The sequence below is a fragment of the Octopus bimaculoides genome, chromosome 3, assembly GCF_046866305.1.
Source record: "Octopus bimaculoides isolate indiv1 chromosome 3, ASM4686630v1, whole genome shotgun sequence".
In the NCBI taxonomy this organism is placed as follows: Eukaryota; Metazoa; Mollusca; class Cephalopoda; order Octopoda; family Octopodidae; genus Octopus; species Octopus bimaculoides.
This window is the reverse complement of record NC_142930.1, coordinates 10,315,641-10,336,651: the sequence shown is the minus strand read 5'-3', so window position 1 is coordinate 10,336,651 and position 21,011 is coordinate 10,315,641. Positions and strand designations below refer to the sequence as shown.

The following is a 21,011-nucleotide window of genomic DNA, read 5'->3' as shown; positions in this document are numbered from 1 at the left end:
TAGTGGGAAGAGTGAAAGACATCTGGTGATAGGGGTAGAGGTACACAGGAATGAATCTCATGGACAATGTTAAGACTATATCTATTCCTATCCATACCTACACACAGACACATAGACAGACACACACACACATGTTTAGGTATGGCTGTGTGCTCAAAAGTTTGCTTTGCAAACATATGGTTTTGAGGTAGGTCCTACTGCGTGGTATCTTGGGTAAATCACTTCTACTATAGTCAAGGGCCAATGTTTATAAGTGAATCTGGTAGAAGAATCTCTGAAGAAGCCTGTTTTGTGTGTGTGTCTTTGTTTCCCCACTGCTTGATAACTGATGTTGGTTTTTTTATGTCCCTGTAACTTAGCAGTTTTTCAAAAGAGACTGATGAGATCGATTTATTCGATTTAAGTTTTCAAGGTGGTCTCTGGCATGGCTGCAGTTCAATGATTGAATTAAGTAAAAGAATGAAAGAGAGAATGTATACACACAAGTCAACAAAGGAATTGAACTAATGAAAGAACTTTTACAATGGTTACTTGACTGACAAGCAACAGGAGCCAAAGGAAGGGCACAACTGATTAGTTAACACAATTTTAGATACACTGTCCATATAACATCCATGTTATATAGATGTACAACATGGGTACTAATGAAGCATCATGGAAAGAAAATTGATGGAACTTATACAAGAATGCTTTGAGCTGCTCTGGACATCTCCTGGAGACAACATGCTACGAAAGAACTTCTCTATATTACCACTAATATCATCTCTCATCAGAGAAGAACAAGATTCATTGGAGATTGTTGGAGAGCAACATATAAGATCAACGATATTCTTCTTTGGGAACCAAAGGATGGGTATACAAATATTTGTAGATCACATCGAACCTACATAAAACAAATTTATGAAGGCTCTGAGCACACCTGAGAGGACCTAATGTATGCAATAGTGGACCAAATAGACTGGAGATGATAATGAGATGCACAATATCTGGAAAAAAAAAGCTCAGAATGGTTGTGACTAGAATGCCTTTGATTATAGGGTCTGTTCATTCATAGCAGATCTGATGCTAAACAATAACAGTCAATATAGGGCAGTCTCTGTGGTTAAGCAACAACCAGTAAATATACAAAAATTGAATGATTAAATGTGTTCTTACTGTGTTTTTTAGAATGGATTAAGGTTTACTACAATGGATCTTTTGAGGTTGAAGGCATGGAAATGGTGTCTTTATAATTTTAAGAATTTAGTTATGTATCCTACATTCTCCAGCTCCAACCTTACTGCACTGGCTGTAAACCCAGGTATCCCTACCCATAATACAGAAGAGAGAAAGTTGAACAAGTACAGGAGCCTGACTGGCCGCTATCTGTTTGTACCAGTCACTGTCAAGACCTCAGGCATCCTCAGATTCCACACTGCTGATTTTCTCCACAAAGTTGGGATAACAGCAGCCCATCTGAGAAACGAGCCCCATAAGGTGGGGTGGCTGCTGTAGTAAGTGTCGCTGGCCATTCTTTGAAGCCATACCTTTGCAATTATGTTTGCAAGGTGTGGATGAATACGCTATTTGGACTGGAGTGCACAACCTGTTACTCCCTCACTCCTATTCCCCATCTTTTGCTGCTTATTCCCCCACTGCCTTTTCTTTTTCTTTTCTTCCTTAATGAGTTAGTTCTGGGATTTGTTGTTTTCAATAATTTGATCTTTTGTACTTTTAATATCTTTTTTTTCCTTCCTGTAAAAATGTTGCTTAATAAAAAAAATTTTAATCAATAAAAAAAAAATCTGTAATACATAAATATTTCTATATCCCACCAAAACATTGCCATACACATTGCTAAAAGTATCTCAGTTATGAATGTGTAGCAGACACTTGCCTCTCTGTTATATATACATAAATATGGACGTAGTAGATAACAGCTAGTCTTTGGCCGCATTTTGGACCCTGTTGTGTCCACTACTCTGATTGGTTGGTATTGGTGCAATTTGTCTCTTGCTCTATCGCGCGCCAATATGCAACCCAACCAGTCACAGCCGTCAAATAAGGTCACGTGAGACAGTCTGCTCTAAACCCCAGTTTGAGCTGACTGCTCCCTATAAAAACTCCAGCTTCACATCATCTCAATTGTCTTGGTTTCAGATCTTATGAGGTCTAACCACTGACCACACAGGACACAGCCAGTTCCAGCGACAACACAGTATGTATGTATGTATACATATATATATAGAGAGGGAGATTGGGAGGGAGAGGTAATGAGATAGATAAAGCTTGGTGTGTATGTATGTATGTATGTATATATATATGTGTGTGTGTATGTACATATATATATATATATATATATATATAGTTTAACGTTTTTTTGTGATGCCCTGTACCCATATATGCATGTATGTATACATATAGATGTATGTATGTACATATATGTATGGATATATGCATATATAGAAAGAGAGAGATAAATAGATAGCGAGAGAGAAGCCGAGAGATAACTGACATGTGTTTTAAAGGGAGGGGGAAAGAGAGAGAGATAGATAGATAGATAGATAGAGAGAGAGAGTGTGTGTTTATGTTTGCTTTTTTTCTTTTTCCCTACTGTTTACTGCTTAACAGAACAAAGAAACTCTTCCCTTCTTTCCCCCTTCCCTTACGGAAAATGCCGAATTGATATAAACAAACGCTGACAAAAAAAAAAAAAAAGGATTAGTATCGAAAGATCGCCTTCATCCTAATGTCAACATCATCTCTCTACGTACAGAGCAACCAACACCTCCACACAGGTTCATACAGCACTGTCGGTGAATTACTTCATCATGGTTAACAGAAAATACAACCTGCGAGAACTCCTGTACCAAGGGACCCAGACAGCAGCATCACAGCCACAACCAGCTCTGCATCATTGCCGCAACTTCTTGATACAGCATTTCAACTATCATGTACAATTGACTACGAAATGGCATTTATCATTCTTGTGTCTGAACATTCTTCCAATTTCTCATTACAGACTCTTTCAATGCGCTGTACTTAACGCACACGCATACATCCATGCCTATGCACAGACATACACATTGTTCTCATGACGGCCTGTCTATTATTATGTACTAGCAGTATAACCCGACGTTGTCCGGGTGTGACTTATTACGCCATCTACGATAAGTCTTGCTAGGTGAAAATCAACTAAAAAAGAAAGCCTTACAATGAAAAAACCCTTATGATGTAAATATGTTCATAATTCAAAAGACGAAATTAATAGGGGAAGTCTGAAGGCTGTTTTGTGTAACATTATTAAATGTACGTAAATTTCATCCGTCTAATTGGCTATACAAATGCTTGTGCAAAACAACTTTTTGCGCTGCCTTGATTACACATAGCAGGGTAATTCCTTTTCGCAGGAGGTATGACGGCAATTTCTGATGAAGCAATTGCTGGCGATCTGTTGCTACACAGTTCTGGCAGAATTCTATCAGATTGGGCAGTAGATGATGATGCACCGTTTTGCATTATGTTCAAAGTAACTTCTGGAATGTGATGAATTGCTGCAGTCTGTTGCTGTCTTTTTAAACCGGTTGCTTTCTTTCCCCAGCAAGCTCTCTTGTTTGGAGGCATAATCTATGTACATATTAAACAGAATAACAAAAGTTATAACAGATGGGAGGGTCGATAGTTTTCACATTTCGGTGATTTTTCAGATTAACACCTGTACGATTACGTAACCCTAACCCTAAAACCGTAACCGTAAGACTAACCCTCATCGTAACCCTAAAACCGTAACCCTGACCCAAAAACCGTAACCCTAACACTCTAGTGAAAATCGTGCGGGTGTTAATCTGAATAATAATAATAATGACCTCTGCAGATCAAACTCCCAACCCACAACTAAGTCTTAAGTGTGTATATATATATGGGCAACACATACACACTAAATAAAAAAATGTTAGTAAGTACAGAACTTCAGCATTATATATTAAGATGGGCAACACACACACACACACACACTAAAAAAAAAATGACAGGTATTTGTATGTATGTGTGTATTAATGTGTATTCTGTGTCTATATATGGTAGTAAGTAAATACGTTTCAAGAAAGATATTAAAAAAATTCAGTTTGTAAGGAATAAATGTTTGACTGTCGATCGTATTTGGAAGAGAATGACAGATATTTGTATGTATGAGTGTGTGAGTTCAAATTCCGCCGAAGTTGACTTTGCCTTTCATCCTTTCGGGGTCTAAAAAATAAGTACCAGTTGAACACAGGGGTTAATATAATCGACTATTCTCCACCTGCCTGAAGCCGCCGTTGTGGGAAAAATTTAAAATAATAATAATAATAATAAATGAATAATAATAATAATGACCTCTGCCGATCAAACTCGCAACCCACAACTAAGTCTTAAGTGTATATATATATGGGCAACACACACACTAAATAAAAAAGATGTTAGTAAGTAAAAGTGTTTTAAAAAAGATTGTTAAATTTTCAGATTAACACCCATACGATTTTCACTACAGTGTTAGGGTTAGGTAGGTAATGATGCGGGTGTTAATTTCAAGATTTACGAAAAGGTTTTCAAAAAAAACTCAGTTTGTAGGGAATAAATGTTTGTTGATCGTATTTGAGAAAGATGTCTCGCTGGTAAATGATGGTGTTAGAAATGGAAAGTAAACTTATAATTCCTGCCAATTAGAATGAGGTCATTGGTAACTATAGGTACATATATATGTGTGTATTTACGTATGATTGGCAGTGTGTCTGTTTATTTGACTCTCACTCTCTTTCATTTCTTTGTCTTTTTTCTTGGATCATTCGTAAACGTTGATAAGAGAAAGTAGCAATTGAAACGATGTGTAAGAGGAATAGAAATAGTTAATTTTAGAGGGGCAAAGTAATTTTGTATGTACTTTTAGTATCTGTCATTACAGTATCAAAATGTGATTTGATACTGAAATAGTTTTCTTTTTCTCCTTCCTTTATTTTTGTATTTGTTGTTGGATTTTTCGTAAAGGTTCATAAGAGAAAGTAGGAGTTGAATGGATTTGTATTAGAAAGAGGAAATTAGATTTTATTAGGGAGAAATGTTTACTTGTGTAGTATTAAGGATTTTATTCGCTATTAGGAATTTTTTGGAGTGAAAAAATGACGCAGTGACCTAACTTATTGTATTTAGAATATTAATTGCGATTGTTTAATCGAAGAAATTTTGAATTGTGTAAATGTATGAATTTTAAACATACACACACACAGAGTAGATTTGCCTTTTATAGTATAGATACATGACGCGCACAGACACACATGCTAACATATCAATAAAGTCTCCTCTTAAACATTCTACCTGGTTGTGTCTCTCTTTTTCTTTTCGCACTCATATGCATTTATCCTTTTTATATTTATTATATCGACCGTGTGATGTACTAAGGAGCCATTCTTGTCACCTCTCTTCACATGGACGTTACAACTACATCAACCACTTAGAGCAATTTGTGGGCCATAGATGTATTCTACAAATTTTTCAGAATTAATGTTGAATCCATGTTAGTACAGAAAAACAGACATTAAACAAATGAATGGATATATTTGTGGACCATTGAAGATTTGAAGGTATTTAGACAATTAGACAGTTTCTTGTCTCATGGTTTGTTTAACTTTTGCCTACATACGCATTACCACTGAAGGAAAAGGGGGATATAGAGGGATATTTCTATATGCAAGATATATATATGTGAATCATGGGCTAATGTAAAAGAAAAACCCTACCGGGTGAGCTATTTACAAAAGGAAGTAGTTGAATCTTGACTTAAAGCTGAGGAAGCTTTAAGTTTGCTGAGTAACTTGCAAGAAATAGTAGTTAAATATCTTTCAAATTACACCCTACCAATATGTAAAACAAATGACATTGAATAATGTAGTCCAACAACAACAACAAGAACAACACTTAGAATATGTATGATATTTAGCACGAGCTGAAAAAGGTTTAACATGTCTGACAGAAAAAGAATATTTAAAATAAACAATATTAACCCTTTCGTTACTGTATTTATTTTGAGATGTTCTGTGTTTCTTTCAATTACTTTAAATATAACAAAGAATTTAGTAAACTAACTTCGTTATCATTCAGTTAGTGTTAAGAACATAAATTGTGACTAAGGTTTGGTGGAAGATTTTAATTAAAAACTTATGAAGACAAGACATTTGTACTCAGAGCCAGAGCCAGTTTCAGCCGGGTTGGTAACGAAAGGGTTAAAGACAAGTTGTATCTTTTGAGGTCTAACCACTGAGCACACAGGACACAGCCAGTTCCAGCGACAACACAACAGCAGCCACAACAACAACGACAACAGCACTTAGAATATAGCTGAAAAGGTTTAACATGTCTGACAGAAAAAAGAATATTTAAAATAAACAATATTAAAGACAAATTGTGTTTTGTCTGTGAAATATTTTCTTGGAGTCAATTACCTTACGCACTGAGCCAAATCCACCTTTGCCAATATGACCTTCATCATCAAATTCAAGTTTATAGCGTTCACTGGAATTTTAAAAAATTGAATAAAGGAAAAGCACAAAAAAGTTTATCTACGTAATAAAAACTGCAGGTACATTTTTAAAACTCCATTTGACTTGTTTCCGTCAATTAATTTTGACAACATAATGGTACCCTAACATCTTGGTTACTCTCTCCCAAGGTTTTATTACACCTCACTTCTAACATGATCATCAGTTAAACTTCTGCACTCTTCAACTCAGACTTGTTAGAAGCCTACATTTACTTATAAGTTATCTTCATGGAAATATTTGTGTTCACTGTTGATTTGGCTGCAAAACTGACAACACAAGAAAGGTTCTGGCTTTTGCAGTATGGTCTCAACTAAAAAGCCATCTAAGTTGAATGTGGGAAGATACCAAAATCATCCAAATTGGTTGAAATTTGTTTGGCAACGGTCTAAAATACTTGGCAGCAAATTGGGAAAGAAGGAATTTAGTTTGTAGCAGTGTTCTGAGTAAAATGGTCTTTTGCATTCCAGGTGATTTCCTAGTAGTGATTTCAGGCAGGGATAAAAAGCTGGAATTATTACCAGAGGACAGCTACCAAGCTTTTGAAAATAATATTTTTTTTTGTTTACAATTCTTTTGAATGTTGGGTTTACAATTTACAGAAGCAGAAGGATGGTTGATGAAGGTAAACATTTTAGTATGGTTAGGTGTTTAGCAGACTTATTGCTAAAAATCATCAGCATAGCTTTGACTATAGTTCAATCAATCAACACACTTAAATAAAGAAGATGGAACTTCAGGTTATTTAGCAGTGGTCATAGGAAGCAATGGAATCGTTGTCGTTGTCATCATCATTATTATTATTATTATCTAAAGTCCATTTCTGTGTTGGCGTGGGTTAGACTGTTTGGCAGGAGCTGACCAGGCTCCATGCCTGTTTTGGCATGGTTTCTATGGCTGGATGCCTATCCTAATGCAAACCACTTTACAGAGTGTACTGGGTGCTTTTTACGTGGCACCAGCAACTATGAGCCTGCAAGATTAAGAATGCTCAGTTGGAGAGGGATGCAGGGGTGAAGCCTATATGCAAGGGCAACCCTACTTTGACTTAGCTTGATATGTCTTTTCAAACAGAAAACTGCCAGGAGTCTCAGTCCCCTGTCATCCCCTCTTTGAGTCCCAACATTTGTAGCTCCTTTAAGCAGAGGTAAATTTTGAATTTAGAGAAAAAGGAAGAGGTTGAGAGTATTGGGATGAGCAAACTGAAGTGCAAATGAAAGATGAATTGACAAATGAAAGTATTTTAAAATGGAAAATGCTTTAGCTTTTCCAGTTGAGTCATTCAGTTCAAGCTAATAATGGAAGCAAACAGTTATTCTGTGTCCTGTCACAAACAATGCAGCTTAAAAAAACAAAACAAAAGACAGAAACACAAAACAGAAAAAAAAACACTAACAGTTATACAAAAATATAAATAATAATATTTTTTAAACTTATAAAACTTTAACTTACTATATTTGAATATTTTGAGGTAATTTATTTAATGGAACCTGCAAAAAAATGAAATTAACATTTATAAAATCAGCTTTAAAAATGTAACTTTAATTTTTAACTTCACACAATAATACTGGATATCATACTCATGTAATATATATCTATACTTATATGAGCATATAAAAATAGTTTTTAGATCAATGTATAATTTATTCAAACAAAAGAAATGTTTGGAATAGATTCAAAGTAACTGCATCCTTCAACTGACAAGATAAGACTGGTTGCTACATTGGAGTTTGTTACAAGTAGATACGTTTTACAAAAATGTGCATAAAATTTCGCTCTCTTCAATGTCTGGAAGAACCAATGGCTACTAACCCAAGATTTCAGCCAGTTTAAAGCTCAATTAAAAATTCACAGCAACTACCTTATGACAACTTTCATCTGTTTCTATAGTGAAGTTCTACAGGTATAATGAACTCCATAAAAACATTCCCAACATTTGTCATCCATAAAGTTATTTATGTGATTATCAGTTGCCAAAATATTCTGATTTTAGAGTAAAGACCCGTCCTCCATAGCTGAATTGTTAAGGCCGCATCCCCTGGTGAAGAGGATTGGCCTGCAGGAGTCCTATACTGGTGCCACATAAAAGCAATCATGCTAGTGTCACGTAAAAGTGCTTGTGCCAGTGACATGTTAAAAGCACTCGGCACATGCTGTGCAAGCAGCAGGAAGGGCATCCAGCCATAAAAACCAAATCCAAATCAGACTGGAGCTTGGTGCAGCTCCCCAGCTGGCCAGCCCTGGTCAAACCATCCAACCCATGCCAGCAAGGAAAATGGACGTTAAAGAGTGATGATGATGATGATGAAATAATATAATTAAATATTCTAATGAGTGCATATGTTGAATGTCCAATTTTCCCTTGAGGGATAGACTGAAAAAATTGATTTAACAGACGTATGCATGAAACTGTGCTCATAAATCGAACTAAATTCGACAACTGGCACTCATGCCAATGTCGTCTCCTTCATTGGACACTAAACTCGGCTTGCGAAGACCTGTTGGGGCAAGCGAAAGCGAAATCGTGATGGCACCTGTGCCATTGCAAGTACCACCTGACTGGCCCTCGTGCCGGTGGCATGCAAAAGCACCCACTACACTCTCGGAGTGGTTGGCGTTAGGAAGGGCATCCAGCTGTACAAACTCTGCCAAATCAGATTGGAGCCTGGTGTAGCCATCTGGTTCACCAGTCCTCAGTCAAATCGTCCAACCCATGCTAGATACAAGTGCTGCATGTTGATAGTAAAGGAAAGCTAAGGAGAGATAGACACCTCCTGCAAAAGTTAAATAAATGAGAGAACACAGAAAAGCACATGGTGAATGTTGAGTGTGTAGCTTATTTACTGATGAAATGCTGTTAAATATTGATTTCAAATTTTGGCACCAGACCAACAAGTTCAGGGGAGGGGTTAAGTTGATCACATCGACCCCAGTATTCAACTGATACTTATTTTATCAACCCTGAAAGGGTGAAAGGCTAAGTCAACCTCAGTGGAATTTGAACTCAGAATGGGAAGACAGATGAAATGGTAAGCATTTTGCCTGGCGTGCTAACAATTCTGCCAGTTCACAACCTTAGTACAATTAAATATATAATTATGTGTGTGTGTGTGAAGTTACAGAGATATATTCAATAACAATAAAATCCATGAAGAATAATTTATCAATTAGTTTGTATGCAATAAAGATATAAGAATGTAATGCATACTTACATGTATTTGTTTGAAAAATAAAAGATTAAAAAGGATCTTAGAAATGTTTGCTCTTAGACCCTGAAACTCATCCAGAGTACTTGATGGACTTAGCAAATCTTTATCAATTAGGAAGCTGGATATATCTGGAATAAAAAAAAAGATTTATGAAAATTATCTATAAGAAACAATGGCTATACAATTTATCCTTTTATTATCATATTTCTAAAGAACGTGATGAGCTGGCAGAATTGTCACCATACTGAACAAAATGCTTAGCTGCATTTTGTCTGTCTTTACATTCTGAATTCAAATTCTACCAAAGTCGACTTTGTTTTTCATTCTTTTGGGGTGTATAAACTATGTAATATCCTTTCTACTATAGACACAAGGCTTGAATTTTTTGGGTAGGAGGCTAGTCGATTACAATAACTCGAGTGCTTAACTGGTACTTCATTCATTGACCTTGAAAAGATTGAAGGGACAAAGTCAACCTGAGCAGAATTAGATCTCAGAATGTAGAGCCAGAAAAAATGCTGCTAAGCACTTTGTCCAATGCAATAATGATTCTGCCAGCTTGCTACCTTAATAATAATAACAATCCTTTCTACTACAGGTACAAGTTTGGGGGAGGAGATAAGTTGATGACAGAGACCCCAATGCTCAATTTGTTCTTGTTTCATTGACCCTGAAAGGCGGAATGTTACCATCAGATGAGGGGTTTGCCATGGGTATCCCTACACAATTAATTTCACTAATGTAGAGCATAAATGTCTTGAGAGAAAAAAACTAGGCATAAGAGGCATCAGATATGGTGTGCAAGAGAGTCGAATGTGCTGGTATGGTCATGTGATGCATGTGGATGAGGACAAATGCTGATCTCTAATTGAAGAGGGAACATGAGATGAGGTGGTGAAGCATGATCTTCAAATGCTGGGCCCAATGGAGGTAATGACAAGTGATCGAGTTCTCTGACGATATGCTGTGTGTGAGAAGACTCGTTAGGCCAAATGAAATCGTAGTCGTGGCCGCTGTCAGTGTCATGTGAATGGCACCCATGAAATCATAATTATGGTCATTGCCAGTGTCATGTAAATGGCACCTGTGCTGGTGGTTTTTAAAAGGCACCCATTACACTCTTGGAGTGGTTGGTGTTAGGAAGGGAATCCAGCAGTAGAAATCATGCCAAATCAGACTGGAACCTGGTGCAGCCCTCTGGCTTACCAGTTCCAGTCAACACCAGCATGGAAAGCAGATCTTAAATGATGATGCTGATTGATGATGAATGTCTTCATGATGAAATTTGAAACACAGTTAATGGACATTATATTGTGAAATTAAAAGCAAAGATTTACACGGTTAACTTACCCTGGAATTTTGACTGAGATGCTTTTTTATCATTTCCTTGTATTGAACACAGAAATTCCAGCAAACTTGCCAAAACAAAATCGGTTGATGAATTTTTGTGACTCAACAGTGCTTTGGAATCGTCAACACCTGAAAAATAAATTACCCAAATGGATAGTAAAATAATATATTATGAAATTTTTAGAATAAACCAGCAATTGTGAATTGGCAAATAAACCAAGATGTTAAACAATATTTGTTGAAGAGAAAGTTAGCAAGAACAGACGACGGTTGACTTTTCTTAGCTAACCCTTGATATAACTCTTCAACACGTTCATGCTAAATGTATCTTATAAGGAATTAAGTAGAAAACTGCTAGAAAGAGAAGTCAAACCTCTTTTATATTAAACATTACTGTCTTAATGAAGGACAAATTGGATAGTGTAGTCATAGATACTCCTAAAAAGATGGGCTGGTCTGGGCTAGAACCAAAGTTGACTTGCAGCTAAACAGTATATCTTTGCAGTTTACATTACATGTCTAATAGATTATATTTCAATTATTTTCTGTACAACAGAACAAGTGAGTTTTTTGTTTGTTGGTTTCTGTCTTTTTGGAAGAAGAAGTGGAAAAAAGAAGAGAAAGCAGAGGGTCAATTCGTATGTAAACATACTTACATAAATATAGCTGTGTGGTAAGAAATTTTCTTCCTAATCATATAGTTTTGGGTTCAGTCCCACTGCATGGCAATTTGGGCAAATAATTCCCACTATAGCTCTGGGCCGATCAAAGGCCTGTGAGTGGATTTGGTAGACAAAAAACTGAAAGAAGCATGTTGTTTGTGTATATGTGTGTGTGTGTGCGTGTGTGTATGTGTGTGAGACTGTCTCCTTGCCCTGATTTTATGTGGTGGTTGTAAATGAGTGTCACCATCATGCAAGTGCTGTCCTCTGTTTCCAATCATCCATGAAAACATATCTGGTCATGTGGAAATATTACATTACTTGAAAACAAGTGAGGGTTAGCAATAAGAAGGGCATCTGGTTGCAGAAAGTCAGCTTCAACAAATTCCATCTGACCCATGTGGACACAGCTAAACTGACCTTGGCCATTTTTGGAACTGGTGAGAAGGGGTGTTTTCACTGTATGAATTGTCTCTGGCTTAAGAAACATTCAAGGAAACCTGCTGGATTTACCTCAAACGATGTCAGGTTTTCCTAAAATTCGATGAGATTAATGGGAAAAGAAACAAGCAAGTCAGTTGAGCATCCTAGTGACTGAACTAAGAAGGAGTCTTTTGTATGTAAGGGAGAGAACTCTGTTATTGACTAGATACATTCTCTGACACTCCTGCTTAAGTAAATGTAAGTTACGTAGATTGAAGAATGAATGTCTGGACAGAACACTGGCGCATCCAACACTGTAAAACTATGCAGTAGTTTATTCTGTGGGCTGCAGGCTGAACAAATTGTGTTTCTTTTGCTGTCTAGTCTAATCTTGTATGTCTGGTATTATTGTGTGATGAGGTGTGCATCAACAAGTCAAGCAATACTAGTCGTTTTGTATGGTATTTTACTACCTTTTTCTGTAGATCATGTTGAATATGTTTGTCAGTTTAAAAAAATTTCCGTTTTATGTTCCTTATTCTTTTTTCAGTCCTCTGGCCCCCTCCTATTTATCATAGTCCTCCAGGCAATAACACAGGAATTCAAGACAGGATGCCCCTGGGAGCTCCTCTATGCTAATGACCTTGCTCTTATTGCTGAGTCACTATCAGAACTAGAAGAGAAGTTTCAGGTGTGGAAGCAAGGATTAGAATCGAAGGGCCTTAGAGTCAACCTAGCTAAAACCAAAGTCCTAATAAGTAGGAAGGTAGACAAAGCACAGGTACATGGCCCTGCTCGATCTGTAGAAAAGGTGTAGGTAGAAACTTTATAAGATGTACCCAGTGCAAGCTATGGACACATAAGAGGTGCAGCAATATCAAAGGAAGGTTAACTAGGAAGTTAGAATTTTGTATGTGGCAGATGTTCAGGAGCAATAAACATTGAAAATGTGCAAAGAACAACTTCCACCACATTCCAGGGAGAAAAACTAGAAGTAGTTGATAGCTTCAGTTACCTAGGTGACCAAGTCAGTAGCGGGGGAGAGGGGACTTAAAGTGTAGCGGCTAGAATAAGAATAGCCTGGGAAAAGTTTAGAGAGCTCTTACCTTTGCTGGTGACAAAGGGCCTCTCGCTCAGAGTAAAAGGTAGACTGTATGACGCATGTGCACAAACAGCCATGCTACATGGCAGTGAAGCATGAGCCGTGACTGCTGAGGACATGCGTAAGTTTGCAAGGAATGAAGCCAGTATGCTCTGCTGTATGTGTAATGTCAGTGTGCATACATGACAGAGTGTAAGCGCCCTGAGAAAAAAGTTGGACCTAAGAAGCATCAGATGTGGTGTGCAAGAGAGACGACTGCACTGATATGGTCATGTGGCACGAATGGATGAGGATAGCTGTGTGAAAAAGTACCACACCCTAGTGGTTGAGGGAACCTGTGGAAGAAGTAGATCCAGGAAGACCTAGGATGAGGTGGTGAAGCATGACCTTCAAACATTAGGCCTCACCAAAGCAATGACTAGTGACCGAGACCTTTGGAAATATGCTGTACGTGAAAAGACCCGGCAAGCCAAGTGAGACAACCTGTGGCCTATGCCAGGGGTGTAACCAGCCCACTTATGCGTACCTTTCCTTCATTGGACACTAAACCCTGCTTGCGAAGATCTGTTGATGCAAGTGAAATCAAAATCAAATCAAATTCACAAATTCGATGACTGGCACCCGTGCCAGTGCAGTGCTAAGAGCACCATCCGAGTGTGATCGCTGCCAGAACAGCTGACTGGCTTCCGTGCTGGTGGCACATAAAAAGCACCATTCTAATGAACCATCTGGGATTTAAGAGGTTCAATTTCCAGTACATCTATTTCATATGAAGCTTACATTCTTGGATAATCTGCCAGTGATTCCACTAAATCACTTGTGTATTCATAGCTTATATTGAATATAGTGTAGAGAATTCATACCTTCCCCTTTTCAATATATTGAGCAAGATCATTTCTCTGAAGGTACCAAGGTCCTGTCTTCTTTTCTACAATCTAAGGCTTTCATCTTTGCTAGGTTTATCTTAAGTCCCCTCAATTCCAGGTTTAGCTTCCATAACTGAAAGATGGTAGGATGTGATCTGAGTGAAATTTGGCTGCTATTTCTGGCACGGTGAGTGACTATATAAAAACTTCCTCGTTGGTTTCTGTCCAGTATGTTCTATCTAATGATCATCAATGATGAAATTTCCCTTATTTGACAGGCCTTCCAGCTACTCTTTGAATATCTGTTATAGAATCCCTTTTTAAACAGTAGGGAATGGGCTTGAGTGAGATGTAGTTGCTGTTGTTGTTGATGATGATAATGTTTCTGAGGGCTGATAAAATTTAACCATGCAAACTGTATGCTTATTTAAGACAGTATCATACAGATTAGTAAGATATTGACAACAACATGGACAACATCTATTAACAAATGCACTTCATCTTTTTAATGCATAGGACTACATTCTACATTGTAACCTTTCTTTTAAAACTCAATAGAGTAGGATATGAAGGAAATTTAGTTAAGTAGGATTGTATATTATAAGCAGTTAACATACTGAGTTATCTATAACAAGATACTTATGTTTCAGTAGTTGAGTCTACCAAACTCTAAGCAGAGAGATTCTAAAAAGTGGTATAGCTTACTGTTGCAAAAAGTAAAATTGACCATTATTTCATTAACTTTTAGAGCTGAATTAAAACTATTTTTTTGTGACAAGAAAAAGCAAAAAAAAAAAAACTATTTCAGTGTATTTTATCCCTAAGACTTTTATGGTGTTATCACAACTCAACAACATCACAGAGAAAGTCATAACCACCATTATCTTATTAAAATATAATTACAGACTTACCATCAAACTTCTTCACCTTTTTAGTATCTTCAATTTTAAACATACTTTTCCAATCTAAAGAAGTAACAATAAATGAATTTAAGTTTGGCAAAAGAGTATCAAAATTATCAATGTACAGGGTGCGGTGAATAAATTGTTGTCTAAGTTACTCAAAAATGAAAATAACTATCTCATTTTAACAGATATATTTACCAAAATTACATAAAAATATCTTGAAATACTGAAGAGTAAATTTATTGAATAAAATCGCCATTGGCTTCAACCACAGCCTCCAGTTGACTTCAGAATCTCCTGCAACTCTTCTGGATGGTCTCCTTGTTTAAGTTGGTGAATGCTGCCATAATCCTTGCCTTCAGTTCATCTTTGGTGTTACAAGGAGTTTTGTTGGTCTTTCGCTCAACTGTGTCCCACACATAATAATGAAGGGTGTTGCAGTCTGGGGAGTTAGGTGGCCAGATGTTAGGGGTGATGTGGTTGCAGAAATTTGTCTGACAGCCATAATTGGGTTCTCCTGCATGTGTGGCATGGTGCAGAGTCCTGTTGCCAGACACAGAGTCTTCCAGCAGCCACCCTCTTGACCCAGGACAATACTACCTCCTCCAGGCACTTGATGAAGGCCTCCGTGTTGAGTTTGGGCCATGTGGGAAGATGAATGGAGGCATAACATCGCAATCACTAGTGATCACTGCAACACCATGATGTTGACTGGATGTTTGATTTTTATCACTCTCAGAACATGTTCTCAGATTGACACCCAAACACTCTGAAATGTTTGCAACGGAGCTTCTGGTGTGAATGCCAAGCAGTACAGCATGTTATCTCCAAATTTCTGGCAGAGTGAATTGCATCATGGGGCTGTTTTTCTCACAGACGATGCCCAACTGACCCTACTATACTGTGTAGTTGACAAAATCAAAAACAAACAATGCAATGTGCATGAACGAAATTAAAAATATAAAATGGTAACAGTTTACCCATCGCACCCTGTACATATAATGTAGTAAGTAAAATTTAAACAAATAACACATGTAAAACAATATATGAAACTAAAACATCATCTTGATTGAATTTTCAGTCAGAATTACTATGAGTAATCTGGTGCTTTTTCCCATATTAAACAAAGATAACAGATTTGTTATCTCTGTGGGACACATGATGTGATTAGATTACTGTATTGTAATCAATCTAAATCTTTTCACTCATGAGAAGGTTTAGTTGAAGAAATTGTCTTTAAAGCCTAGTACTTATTCTATTGGTCTCTTTGATGAACTGGGATGTAAACAAACCAACATCCTGTCTTTCCACTTCTTGTAATCTTTGCTGTATCTTTTGTCTGGTCCTACACTAAATAATTTTCTCTAATCCTCCTCTCCAGAATTGCATCCCTCATAAATTCACTACCACCAACACTGCCACACATTTTAACTAAAGATGTTAACTCACAGATGTTCAAGTGTAAAAATTTACACTTCCTTCTCCAATTTACACTTCCTCTTACTAAAAACGTATACAACAGAATAAATTAACAAAAACCAAAATAAAATAACTAAGGTACTAACCATCACTTTTTACCAGATTCAGAGGAGTAAGCCTTTTCTTTTGCAGCTGAAAATGGAGACAAATAGAAAGTTAATGCATATATTTCTAAATATTTTTACATTTCATCAGCTTAAAAAAAGCAAAAAGCACCCCCACCAAAAAAACCCCATTCTATTTAATAAAAATAAAATTAAGTTAACGACCTAGTGACACTGTTCATTATAGATGAGAAAATATATTTTCATAATTTGAGAATATGTCCTGCTTGTATTTTGTCTAGCAACATGTTATTCACTTTGAATTTTATTTGAAAATGTCATCATCATCATCATCGTTTAACGTCCACTTTCCATGCTAGCATGGGTTGGACGATTTGACTGAGGACTGGTGGACCAGATGGCTACACCAGGCTCCAATCTGATTTGGCAGAGTTTCTACAGCTGGATGCCCTTCCTAACACCAACCACTCCAAGAGTGTAGTGGGTGCTTTTACGTGCCACTGGCATGAAGGCCAGTCAGGAGGTACTGGCAATGGCCACGCTCAAAATGGTGTATTTTACGTGCCACCTACACAGGAGCCAGTCCAGCGGTATTGGCACGAACTCGCTCGAAAGTCCTTACACATGCCGCGGGCACAAGTGCCAGAAAGGTGACACTGGGCACAGGTGCCATCATGAGTTCGCTTTCGCTTGCCCCAATAAGTCTTCGCAAGCTGAGTTTCGTGTCCAATGAAGGAGACGACGTTGGCATGGGTGCCAGTCGTCGAATTTAACTTGATTTCGATTTCACGTGAAAATTATGAAAATATAAAAGAAATAGGGACTGAGTACATTTGCTGATTTAGAGAATCTCATCTGCCTCTTAACTTTTAGTTCAGAAGCTCCCAGTCAGATTGGATCATTACTAGATGTGCTGATGGAACCCTCTTTAAGACTCCACATTCTTTCAACTCTTGTGTGCATCCAGTACAACAATGACATATTTACAGTCACTTCCAACAATGTACGAAGCAGCTGATACCACCTTTCACTCTTTAACTTTCCATATCCACATTAGTTATCACATGCAACCTGCACATCCCATGCTAAAACTAAGGTTCACAAACAGAAACCTCAAATACATTCTCCAGTGGGGTCATATCAATCTTGTTTCCTTCAACTGTACTTATGAAGGAAGCACTCCTGTATTCCCACCGCCCATAACCATGGACATCATAAAACTAAAGCCGCCAAAGTTGCTGCAAATGTTAAGCCTTACAATCACTGATGATCTCTCCTGGTGGTCTCACACACACAACATAGCAAACACTGCATCTCAAAGACTGGCCTTTTGAACAATACTACAACTTCAAATATTTGCTAGCTCTCAGGAATATTGCTCCCACATTTGAGATGGAGCAGTTGCTGCACATACTGTCATCCTAGATTGCATCCACAGATATCCTGATTGACTGGCACATAGTCACTATAAACTTTGACCTATAGATACACTATGTTCTTACTGTCTTTGCAATTGTTATTACAGTGACTTCTGTTCCTTGGAGGTGACTGGTCTCATACCTTTTCCACATAGTCCCATCTGATTCACAGTTCTGTTTTTAATCTCATAAATTACATTATGAGCACTTCCTCTAAGCACCATATTCTGTCTTGTCTCTTGCCAGAATGTCAGCCACCAGGAATACCCTCCTTGCCCATGATTTTTTTGCTGATGATCAGAAACATCATCTACATCAATTCCATTGATTTCAGAGGGACCACAAAGGCCATGTGCCACAATCTCATCATTGTGACCAAAATATATAAAAAAAAACAAAACAAAACAAAACACGGTAAATACCTTGTTGTAACTTCTTTATACAGATAAGATGTAAAAAATAAATGTGGCAACATTTTTGATAGGTTTTTTGATCATCAGCAAAGGTTTCAACTTTAGTGTATTAAGAGTAAGTTAAACTGGAAGAGACTGTGTCTAGACTATTGACTATGGCTATAAACCACAATTAAGAGGATTAAGTAAAGCAATGTAGATTCACATAAATCATAAATAAGAGGATTAAGTGAAGTGGCCCAGCTTAACTGGGAATCACAAACTTGGCTTTGTGTGAGCATTTCATCACTCTTTACTGCTTGAACTATATATCATACAGATATTTATTTATGGATGGAGCCCCAATTAGGTAGTTAAGAAGTCTGATCTACTGCATTACACCTTGGCCAAGTGTCTTTTACCATAAAAAGCTTCTGCTAAAATCACGAGCAACTAAAATCTGGCAGATGAAGCCTATACACACATATACAGTAATATCTCACTTTACGAGGACCCTCTTTACGAATTATTTTTTATTTTCTGTTTACGAGTTTTTGCTTTACAAGCGTTCTTTGTGAACGAATTAACTCGTATATTGAGGTATCACTGTATCTCAGCAATTAGTAAGCAAAGAGAATACTTGATGTTTCAGTTGCCTCCCTTTAAGCTTGCTTAACCCATAAAGCGGGTTGGACCACGAGCGTGGCCCAGATAGATGCATTTAATTTATGGGTGTTTGTTGGGGGTCTAATGTCACTCAAACGCTCTGATACCTCTCAGAATGCAAGAGGACTAATAGTTCAACAAATGACTTTTCAGATGATGTAAAACTTGCCACCATTATATACCAAGAAGATATTTTAACTATTTTTTGTTTTTTATGTGTGCATGGCAGTCTCATTTTCATATATGCTCAGCAGTCTATGCTATGTAAGTGCGAATCCCAGCGCTTTATGGGTTAACTGTGCTTCTTTCTCTTTTATGGTCAATAGAAGAAACTGCTAAGTACTGGGACCACTATAATCGGCAAAAAGTGTTGCTCTAGCATGGTCTCAGTCCAATGACCAAAACAAATGTATGTCTGTGTGAGTGTGCATATATATATATATATATATATATATATATATATATATATATATATGCGAGTAAAAATAAATACAAAAAAAGGGGGGGTTTGTAGGATTGTGTATAGAGGAATATATTATTTTGTTTAAAAGAGTTCCAACACTGTCTGTTTTTTATGTTTTATTTATATTCCTGCAAAACCAATGTGGGATATAGAATATGGAATATACAATATATAATATAAAATAAAAATGGATGGTACTATGAAATAAAGTATTGAATGTCTTATTGAATAGATGAAATATTGAGTGTTCAATATAAAGGATGAAATATATAAAGGCGAATACGTATTTTCTATACCTTGTGGTATTTCATCATGGCCGGTATGACAGACTTTAACATATATATATGTGTGTGTTTGTGTCTGTACGATTGGTTTAATAAATGAAAAAAAAAAGATTTTTGTAATGTATAGAAATTCAAATCACCTGAGTTGAGAATAAATGTAGTTTAGACTACAACATCACTGCAAATAGTGAGTTGTTGCATAAATAGAAAATTCACAATACTAGCATTGTTGCTGTAAAATACAGTTAAAAATTGAATACAAAAAGCTAAAGCAATATTAATCTTTTCACATCGAAGGCAGCTGGCAGAATTATTAGCATGCTGAGTAAAATGCTTAGTGACATCTTGTGTGTCTTCTGAGTTCAAATTTTGCCTTTTATCCTTTCAGGGTTGATAAAATAAGAACTAGTTGAGTACTGGGGTTGATGTAATCAACTTATCCCCTTCACGAAAATTGCTGACTTTGTGCTAAAATCTGAAACCAACATTACTTTCCACATTCAAAATATACTGTGCATCTTGGTTTTAGAATACATATACTGCATCTCTCTACATCATCAGACATGACTAAAATGGGTGATGATAGGAAAGGCATCCAGTCATAAAACACAACTATAGAAAAAAACGTCTAACTCATGTGAGCATAGAAAATTGGATGTAAAATGCTGCTGAATTCAAAATGCATCAAATAAAAATCAGCTCAAAATATGTGTATGTTGATTCTTATTAGATATAATTAATTATATCCATCAAGTTATGTTACTTATGTAATATTAACACTAATTTACATTAATTATTGTTCCTTTGTATGAATTTTCATCTATATGGCAGACCAGCAAAGGATGACTCATTCCCTATATGTCCTAAGTTATACAGTTCAACTTCTGGATAAATAAGTGATGCACTTTCTAAAGAATCAATAATACTGAGAACTTCCAGTATATATAGACTGAATATAGGTAAGAATGGTAATGGTTATTAGATATCATATCTGTTGTTGGCACTCCATCGCTTACAACGTTGAGGGTTCCAGATGATCCGATCAACGGAACAGCCTGCTTGTGAAATTAACGTGCAAGTGGCTGAGCACTCCACAGACACGTGTACCCTTAATGTAGTTCTCGGGGATATTCAGCGTGACACAGTGTGACAAGGCTGACCCTTTGAATTACAGGCACA

The 21,011-nt window shown here is 36.8% G+C and overlaps 1 protein-coding gene across 15 annotated transcripts in view; it reads right to left on the bottom strand.

Moving 5' to 3' along the window:
• LOC106883935 (eukaryotic translation initiation factor 2-alpha kinase 1) overlaps positions 1–21,011 on the bottom strand; it is a 60,593-nt gene that overhangs the window by 28,907 nt on the left and 10,675 nt on the right. For all 15 annotated transcript variants that reach the window (XM_014935080.3, XM_052966643.2, XM_089348546.1 and 12 more), the window contains 6 exons: positions 16,631–16,676; positions 15,072–15,125; positions 11,108–11,236; positions 9,761–9,885; positions 8,001–8,038; positions 6,453–6,522 (listed from right to left, as the gene is read on the bottom strand). In XM_014935080.3, the coding sequence (XP_014790566.1) occupies positions 6,453–6,522; positions 8,001–8,038; positions 9,761–9,885; positions 11,108–11,236; positions 15,072–15,125; positions 16,631–16,676 (462 nt within the window). The remainder of the gene's footprint in view (positions 1–6,452; positions 6,523–8,000; positions 8,039–9,760; positions 9,886–11,107; positions 11,237–15,071; positions 15,126–16,630; positions 16,677–21,011) is intronic.